At 41.9% G+C, this 9,726-nt stretch overlaps 1 protein-coding gene across 8 annotated transcripts; it reads right to left on the bottom strand.

The window, feature by feature from the left end:
* Positions 1–1,029: 1,029 nt before the first annotated feature.
* On the bottom strand, positions 1,030–9,315 carry LOC144074457 (tumor protein D54-like). 8 transcript variants are annotated; one of them, XM_077600900.1, is made up of 9 exons: positions 9,147–9,315; positions 7,908–8,065; positions 7,272–7,420; positions 5,789–5,836; positions 4,250–4,351; positions 3,850–3,876; positions 3,679–3,723; positions 2,631–2,679; positions 1,030–2,175 (listed from the first exon to the last, which is right to left on the bottom strand). In XM_077600900.1, the coding sequence occupies exons 1-9, from the start codon at positions 9,163–9,165 to the stop codon at positions 2,101–2,103; spliced, it is 672 nt and encodes a 223-aa protein (XP_077457026.1). In that variant the 5' UTR covers positions 9,166–9,315; the 3' UTR covers positions 1,030–2,100. The 8 variants fall into 8 exon arrangements, with proteins under 8 accessions (XP_077457026.1, XP_077457032.1, XP_077457057.1 ...); XM_077600906.1 differs by having other exon boundaries at positions 3,679–3,720; XM_077600931.1 differs by having other exon boundaries at positions 7,908–8,014; positions 9,147–9,310.
* Between the last annotated feature and the right edge of the window lie 411 nt (positions 9,316–9,726).

Genomic DNA, 9,726 nt, shown 5'->3' with positions numbered 1-9,726 from the left:
GCTGCTCTGCAGTCCACTCCCGATCTGGCTCCTGGCTCATCAGCCATTTTGAAGGTTGGGGGTGGCCATTTGAACTCTGACCTTGGTCATCCACTCTATCACTAGCCAATCATAGCTTGTGAAAGCGATGACGTATCCCTACGCCTATGAGAAGGCCTTGGTGTCACCCACTCGAAATCTGATTGGCTAAAGCAACAGTTTTATCCACGCTTATTTTATGCTGCAGAGCCTGCAGAACTGATTGTGAAGGACTCCAGGTAGATTTCTGACCCTGGCAACAAATAATGGCTGATATGTGATTGGTTAAATGCTTAAATATGAAAACACCCCTGGAAGCAGCGCAACCAGGGGGAAAGCAATGAAAGGAATCTGAGAGACAATTTGGAATTATTTAATAAGTATTCCTGGCCAAAATATAATTAACATCAGTCCGTGATTCAGATATTTTCTAGGCCAGCAGAGAAGGCCTTGCAGGCCCTGAGGGTCCACCATTGCAGTTTTCTGTATGAGTAGAACTTAATTTCACACAGAATCTTGATGTCCCCCGCAACGGAGACACACGGAATCACAGTGCAAAATCCACACACCCTGTATAGCAGGGCTTTCCCCCCTGTATATTAAGGTTATTAATCCTTCCAAAAAATTACCATGTACGTATAATGAGGATTCTTTTAAATCATATAACCGCAGACCACATATAGTAAGGCTTTTTTTCTTTCAATATAAAAAAAAACACCATTTAGCAAGTCTTCTGAGATTTTTTTTCTCTAGCAATTGTATTATTAGCGTAATTTGTTTGTGTGGTAAATTTCCATCAAAATGTTATAACTTTCCAACTTGCAAAACAGAGCCAAAAAGTATTTCTGTTATTCATTGAATGTAGATTGGATTTAACGGGAATTTTGGTCAAGAATATGTTGAAATTTGAGTGATGTGAATTGTTCTTCTAATTATTCAACGGTCATTTTCTTGGGGGGAATTTAAGAATAATTCCATTGTTGGAATGGACAGATTTGACAACTTGTTCGCTCATTTAAAGGAATGCTTTATTTGTAACTCATAACCAAAACTAAAATTCACTCACCAGTCTTTCAAAAGTCACAATAGTAATCTAATACCAGTCCAGCATCAAGACCCATAACAGCCTTACACTCTTGACAACAACGTCAGCAAGTGTCTTCTGCTCCTCTATCTCTTCTCATTAAAAACGTGAGTTGAGCTAATAAATCATGTAATTCTGAAAAATCCTCATCATAAATGCAGTATGACAAGTCAAGTAAGTTTGGCAATTTCAAACGAGGAAACAAAAAAGCGCAAAAGGTAGACAACAGTTTACAAATGAATGAGTGTCATTTTTAAGGTTGCCCTGAAGTATGGGGAATTTAAATGTTTCTTCGGGCAGCACTGCGAGTGTTGTGTTGTCTATTAAATGACATGTAACAATTGCCCCAAATAAATAAGTCACAGTGTTTTACTCATTGCGTATAGTAATTGCAGTGTGACAAAGTCTGTTGGTGTTGCTCTGTTAAGGGTTTTAATGAGCAAAAAAGAAGGGGGGGATGGAAACTCAACCAGGACTTGGGCTTTGTTTGAAGTCTCCTGTCCAACATGGCGGCATATTGACAAACACCGAAGCAAGAGGTCATTCTTGGCTGAAGAGGAGTTCGGATGAGCCTCGGCGAGTCACGCGCACGCCTATTTTAGTGTGCGATTTGCTCATTTTCTTGTTTCCTCTTCTTCATGCAAAATACTGGCACCATTCTTGTTTTAAAAAAAAAAAGGAGGGGGAAAAAGAAAAAAAAACTATGCAAAGCAGTGAAAAAGTGTTATACAAAAGTGTTCTCCCAAGAGCTTTGTTGACGGGATGGGGCCGAGAGGAGAAGCGCACCAGCCGGTCTAAGCGTGGCCCACGAGTGCCCCGCGTTGCGAGCGTGCGTTCGTTCATATGAAGGAGTATGGATGAGTAGTGGAGAAAAGCGAGGAAACTTCAAACTGGATGGCAACGGAGGGGACGCTAAACAGTTGTGGTTTCGGTGGAGGCCTTTGGCGGGCGGCACTGCAAAGTGAGGTGGTGACAAGTCTCGGGCTGCTTGCAGGTGTTCAGAAAGGTGGGTTCTCCTGGGTCGGGGAGGTGGAATTCATCCCCTCATCTCCTCGAGGCCCCACCACCTTGTACTGGGTGGGAAAAGAAGGAAGTCGCGTTCAGTTGATTATGAGAAGATTACATTTTATCATCGAAATCAAATTGTATTCCTCGTTATGACAAGGGCAGCCCGGCGGCGCGAGTGGTTAGCGCGTTGGCCTCATGGTGCGGGACCTGGGTTCAAATCCAGGTGAGTCCACCCGTGTGGAGTTTGCATGTTCTCCCCGGGCCTGCGTGGGTTTTCTCCGGGTACTCCGGCTTCCTCCCACATTACAAAGAAATACATGGTAGGCTGATTGGGCACTCTAAATTGCCCCTAGGTATGAGGGTGAGCATGAATGGTTGTTTGTCTCCTTGTGCCCTGCGATGGGCTGGCCACCAATTCAGGGGGTCCCCTGCCTCTGGACCGAAGTTAGCTGGGATAGGCTCAAGCACCCCCCGCGACCCTAGTGAGGATGAAGCAGTTCAGAAAATGAGAGTCGCTCACCTTCATGTTGCCCACTTTGTCCTCGAACGACTTGAAGGTGGCAGAGTTCCTGTAACATGAGTGTCAACATTGCAACCAGTAAGTTAACATTTCTAATTTAAAGGCATTGGTTGCCATGATGCAATAGATGTCCAAAAAGGATTGGACATATGTCGCCATCATAGTGAGTTAATGTTGTAACTTTCTGCTACAGTTCAATTCATATTTAGGATAATAAAGGTTTTTCCCCCCCTCAGAAATGGAATCGTCCATCATTAGCAGTAGTGATACATTTTTGTTGACTAGCTCCTGCTTCTTAACACGGGTATATTACCGTATTTATTCGAGTATAGCACGCACCCGTGTATAATGCGCACCCATAATTTGTGACTAAAAATTGGTATAATTTTTTTCCCAGTTTTTCTCAGCTCACACCAAGGATTGCACCGGTACTGGTAACTGGCAAATGCTGAACATATGTCGCCATGACAAAACATTTATTTACAACATATGGTACGGAACCCTGGTGAAACAAACTACTACCAGTATGAACACAATTCTCAAATGGAATTTACAATTTTAAATCCTTAAAGTCTAATTCATCATCATAATATTTAAAAAAATATATCATCAGATTCACCAAACAATTGATTCCATTCTTCTCGAGCGAGGATAGCGCTCCTTGGGCGGACTCGTGTGAGCAGGTGCCCTGCTAACGTTTCCCTGGAGCAACATTATTAATTTTGACCCCTTTTACCATATAAACTTGTCAAGGGTTATTTGGAGGAGGCTTTTGTAAAAGAAGGTAGATGATCGCCATCTGGCGGAAAAAGACAGGTTTTTACATCTCCCATAATAACAGCTGTGGACGGGACTTTTTCACCGGGATTTGATCATAAAAGCGAAGACCTGCACACCTGAACTTTGCTTCAGTTTTCTGGTACAAAATGTTGCGCGTTACACTCAAATAAATACGGTAACATGATAACATATCTGAATGAGGACATTCTAACACAATGAATTACATTGTTATTATTATTACAAGGTTAGTTTGTGTGTGTTACATTACCTCATAGCTGGCATACTTATGGAGTGGCGAATGGAATAGTGGCTACTTTGTAAGCATGAAGAGGAGACAAAGACAAGTGCAAGTGTTAGAATACAAAGCTGCCTGACATCCACGCAGGAAAAGTCAGACACACACATCCCTCGTGGCAGGGAGGAAGTAGCACAGTCTTACCTAAAAGAATTGGAGAAGGGGAGCGCTCTGCAGAGCACACAGCAGCGTTAAATGAAGCACAAAAATGAGTGAGGCCAAAGCAGTAGTTCACCACAGCAAGAACACGAGTGGAGAAAGAGGACAAGAGTTAGGAGTCAAGAGCCCAAAGCTGCTTGTTTTTCCTTTCCCCAAAAGAGGTAGCACATTTGAGTCATATTAGTAGTGCAAATCTATTATTGTCTAAGTTTTTGTTGTTTTGGGAATCATTTTCCAGTTGCTGACCCAAACGCCCAATGATTCATGGATTAAAAATATGGAAACGGTCATAATGTATCTCAGATGAAAAAGCATTGATAGTCAGGCCAGTAGTCAGAATTTTGCGCATTGGTTGAACAGTCACAAGCAGTCGAGCGGTGTCTACCTCATGTCCCCGAGCTTCCTGCTGATGGCCGAGCCCACGTTGGTGAGAGCAGCACTGGTCTTCTGACCCGCCTGGGAGAGGGTCTCCTGAGTCTTCTTGTATCTGTGGAAGGGAGTGTCAAAGAGGTGAGGACCCCTCCTTTGGCAACTTGCCGTTTTTCATGGCGGTTCTCGGCGCAGTTTCCAGCGTGGGGTGTCCTGAATCGCTGTGCTTGAAGAACATCATTTCACTTATTTTAAAGACAGTAGACAGTTTAGAAACCAGTTTGTACAAGCTGGCTCCTTAACCAGCAACCACCACCGATTCTCTGTTAGCCACATTAGCTTCAAGCAATAAATATCCTCATTTGAGCCGATATTTAGGTTATAAGAAGAGAAAGGTTGGGGGGCAGGAGAAAGGATGGGATTTGAATGCATGAGTTAGCATAAGACACACTAATGTGTTTTGTACATAGTATGAAGAGAGTCACGCTCTGCGAGTCATGGTGAGCGATTAAAATGACCATCTCGAATCTTGCTTGGAGTAGTTTATTGTAATGAATATTTAATGAAACTGAAGCCCAGTCTATCAATCACTTTGACTTCAAACTAGACCAGTTTGCTTAGATTTTAAGGTGTAAAATCAATTTAGTTTTCCAGCAAAACACAAAAATTCAATTCTGCCATCTTCCCTCACTCTCCAGAGTCACGAAGAAATTTTTCCAACACACAAGGATGCTCAGTTTGTGGTTCTATCCATGAGGAGACATGCTAAACTTCTTTCACGTTGGTCTTGATGTTTAAATTGCCCACAAATCCCAGTGATTACAGCTAATCCGAATAACAAAAACTACTTGAAGCCAGTTTTGGCCATTGAATGCCTTGTCAATGTCTGTCGTGTGTAACTAAAGAGGTCACTGATAGCAGCCCATACATTTCTGAGTGGGAAGGGTTAATGCGAATTGGTTGAGAAGCAGGAAGTGAGCATGGCAGTATGCAGAACAGGTAAGGGTGCATTTTGGCATCAAAGTGCTGACACATTTTTTTTCCCAAATGCTCCGCCAAGAAACGATAACGTTTTAAAAAACCCTGACCGTTTAGAAAAAAGGAATCCACAAGTTGCTAGCAAAACCTTCTACAACAAATGTCCGTGTTAACTCATTGGCTGCGAATGAGGAATATAGAAGTCCAGTCCATTTTAGGTGGAAGGGGTGGCAGCGGATGAACATTCTTCGTTGCCCCCGTCCCAATTGAAATGCATTAGACGCTTACTCGTAATAATCTCTTTCAATTCACAGCAGAAGGTTGAAAATAGCTCATATTTCATCTTTGTATCGATAATTGCTGTATAGCCATATCATGAGACGATCGTTACCATGAGCTTTGTATACCCGCCTCTGGTTACAATACTGCTACCACTATATCTGTATATGACCTTGAAGTTGTCCTCCGACAACAGCTGAAAACAGACAGACAGGGAAGGGCCACCAAAAAGCGAGAAGCTCCAACAAGTAGCTCGAGTCAAGCCAGATAGAGAAACAAAAAGAATGGAACAACTCACGCTTCAGAGCGGGTAATGTCATCCAAAGTAGCCGAGGCAGACACATATCTGAAGACACAACAGCAGGATAAATAAACAACAATGCAGCTTGTGATGCTATCATATAGAAGTACGCAATACTTGAATACCAAGACTGTCATCTATGAATACATTTTCTATCATAAAACCTAAACATGACAGCATATTTGATTCTCATTGAAAACAAAGGAGTTAAATATTGGCCCTATTGGGTGAATTCCACTATCAGCATATTTACATGCATGTTTGGGGGAGACACAGCTGACTGTAAATCCACTGGATACTTTCTTTTGACAGGTGATACACGATGTCAACGTCACCTCCTTTTAGCCAGCACATTAACACTGCGTGTTTGCCATACTTTATCTAAAGGGATGTCGGAGGGGAAAGGGGGGAGTCGTTGTCCCCAGGAAATCACAAAACTCAAATTCTAACCACAAAAGACAGCAGTGCCATCCACATACTTAAGTACAAATTTTTGTGAGGTTTACAAATAACAGAAAAAAGCCATTTGCAAACTTTTAGACATGTTGACTACCGCCTTGCATTTGTTTTAAGTCACTACTACCCAGTTTTAGCTCACAGCTGATATTGATCGCAAAGACCTTGAGATTTGGATCTTGTGTGACAGGTGTGGTGCCTCGCAACAGTTGCAACAACAGAATTGTGAATCCAACTGGCCCATGTCAACTAATGTGCTGTACAATGGGGAAGGCATACAACAGGATGAAAGTTAATGGGGCTTACCCACCATTGAGAAGGACTCGACCAACAAACAGACAAAAAAAGAGCTTCTCCTTTGCTTGTTCTGCCTCAAGGCCCATCTGTACTAGGGATTTCCCCATTTCATTTTTTTCCATGTGAGTTTGAGTCTGTGTCCTGTTATTTTAAGAAGCTGCTGATAGCTTGGAAATGTATTATTGACATTGAACCGATTTTGCGGAGGAAAACTGCACCATAACGGTCCAGTAAAGGGCCCAAGATAAACATTTACCATACTCATAAATATTTTTTTTAACAATTATATTGTTGTAAGATGAAGAACAAATTACAATTGCATTGCATTGATGCACCTTATAATCAGGTGGACCTTAAGTATGAAAATAAACTAGTTCATTGATTGTGCAGCTTATTAGTTATTAAAAATGTGGTAATGCCAAAGGGCGTTGTGACAAATACATTGGTGATCAAGTTAATACATAGTTTTATCAGTTAGGAAATCATAAAAAGGAGAATTGTTGGCATTGCTTAAAAAAACATTGAATACACTTGATCAGACTGTCAACAAGATGAAAATACGGAATGCCAAACTTTCTAGAAGAACTCAAGATGGCACTCAGTGCTGAATATTATGAAATAAAACTGTATTTAAATAAAGAAATGTATGCATAGCACAATGGCTCAGCACCGCTAAATGGCGTCTTTGTGAAAACATGATTTCTCAAAGTGAAAAACAAGTACATACGCATTGGAGGTCTGGACATCCTGCCAGCTTTTAGTGAGATTCTGCTTGAGCTCGTTGAGGGGGCTTAGGCCCAGTTTCCTCTTGAGTTCCGTCGCATGTCTCTCCTTGGCGGACAGAACCTGACGCAGGGTGCCGATCTCTTCCTCCACCTGAAAAGCAATCCAAAAGACTCCACTTGCTATACCCAAGGCTACATTCAGAGATGACCTTCAACTGACCCATATCCCATGTTTTGGCCTTTCACTGAGTCAAGTCAGATTCTTTTAAAAGGGTCGTTCTAAATTAGCCAAATGACATATAGTAACCTGTCATCTAATCTAGGTCGCTTTTTTTACGTGGTCTATGGACTGAACATCTACACAAAAAGATTGGATACTACAAAAATAATTCAGATTTTTTTTGCATTTCAACCTGCGGTTGGAGCTCTGTCTAGCAGATGAAATACTGGGAAGTGATGAAGTATTACTAGATTTAGATCAAGGCGGAGATTAAATTTACCTGGGAACTAATGGACAAAAATAAGTTAGTTTCTGCACAACCCTGAACGAATCACAAATTAAAAAAAAACAACGGAATACAAAGAGAGGGAGAGCACATATTGACAAAATGATACATCAGAAACAAAGTCGACGTCACCTTGATGAGCTCGCTCCGTAGCTCTTCAGCTTCCTCCTCCGTCAGGCCTGGTGGGAGTGGGTTGCCGGAGTTGCCCAGCGTGCCCTCCACCGGAAAACCGTCCAGCCCTGCGGAATGTTCCACAGGCAGACCTTTGTTGGGGGAGTTCAAGTTGACATCTGTACCATGAACGACAGTGAAGAGTTTTGTCAAATTACGTGTCATTGAAATGACATGAAATTTCCCAAATACGGGATTAATAAAGTTATCCAATCCAATCAGTCCTGGTTTCAAATCCAGCTCGGTCCTCTTGCATGCAGTTTGTGCATGTTCTCCAGGTACTCCAGTTTCCTCCCACATCCCAAAAACATGCATGGTAGGCTGGTTGGACACTCTAAATTGCCCTTAGGTGTGAGCGTGAATGGTTGTCCATCACCTCGTGCCTTACGATTGGCTGGCCACTAATTCAGGGCGTCGCCTGCCTCGTGCCCGAAGTTAGCTGAGACGGGCTCCAGCTTCCCTCACGACCCTTGTGAGGATAAGCGGTTCCGAAAATGATTAAATGAATGAATATGCAATCAAATAAAAACTTGTTTATATATTATATCACAAATAGGCCACCTCATTGGTTCGTTGGGGATCAATCAATGGGTCATGTTCGACAGTAAACGACAAATATTCTTATACACTTGCTTTCAATTATTTTCCATCAAGCGCAGAGAGGAATATTGGCACCAGGTAGTCTACTTTACAAGTCACAACAGAATCTTAAACGGAAGTTGTTAGAAAGTGCCGGACGTGACGTCATTGGTTTTGCCGTGTCAGTTGTCAACAACAAGATGGCCTTGCTTGCAGTCTGAGTGCCAGGAAATTGCTTCTCAAATGTCAACTAAAGCACACGCATTTGCCTTCATTTCAACGAATGACACAATTTCAAATGAAATACTAAGCGGCAAATGTTCCGAGGAAAGTGCCAAATACAAGTAATTTACTAATAACGCTCACTCGGCGAGTTGGTCCATCCAGTAGCACGTAGCAATGGGCCCGTTCTGTTCCATCCAGTTGAGTTAGATTCGGTTCTCAATCGACCACGATAACACATCTCTACACGTCCACACCCCTTAAACTTGTACATGACGTTCGGAAAATTGTAGACTCTATTACAGACTTGAACCGACATTTATTTACACACCGCGCGGCGTCGATGTAAACTCCACCCAAGCGAGCCAACATGCCCACGCTGGCACATTCGTGGCTTACCTTGGCCGACGGGATCCATGGCGTCAAAATGAAATGGCCTCTTGAAATTGTCGTTTTTGACTTGGCCGAACCCGAACAGATGGGCGTACACTCGCTGTCTAGATGACTCGCTGCTACTTGAAGTGACTATCTGAAGTCAATGATTCTTCTTCCTCTTTTTTACTTGAACGGCGGGTTCATGCTGAATTCCGCGCATTACCGCCACCAATCGGTCTGGAGTATTACCAGCTTTGGTTTACTAATAATAAACAATGATATGACAATATTGTAGGTAAAAATCCACTTGACTACGTACTTTTTTTCCATTACTCCCCGTCATTTTTACCTTTTCAGGGATTGTGTCAGTGTACAGCTATTCAAAAGTTGACACCCGACATTTACTCTTTCCAAGTGACTATTTTCAGTTATTTGAAAATCTTTATTATTTTATAGTAACTTTTTTTTAACACTTTACACGTCAAGTAACTATTTCATGTAATTGCAGAAGCTTTAAATAGTAGTATTTTTTTTTAAATATATATATAACAAACTTATTAATAAATACAAAGTTAATTAAATAAATAAAATACATTCTGGTTAT

Source organism: Stigmatopora argus, chromosome 1 (genome assembly GCF_051989625.1).
Source record: "Stigmatopora argus isolate UIUO_Sarg chromosome 1, RoL_Sarg_1.0, whole genome shotgun sequence".
In the NCBI taxonomy this organism is placed as follows: Eukaryota; Metazoa; Chordata; class Actinopteri; order Syngnathiformes; family Syngnathidae; genus Stigmatopora; species Stigmatopora argus.
This window is presented reverse-complemented; position numbering and strand designations above follow the sequence as displayed.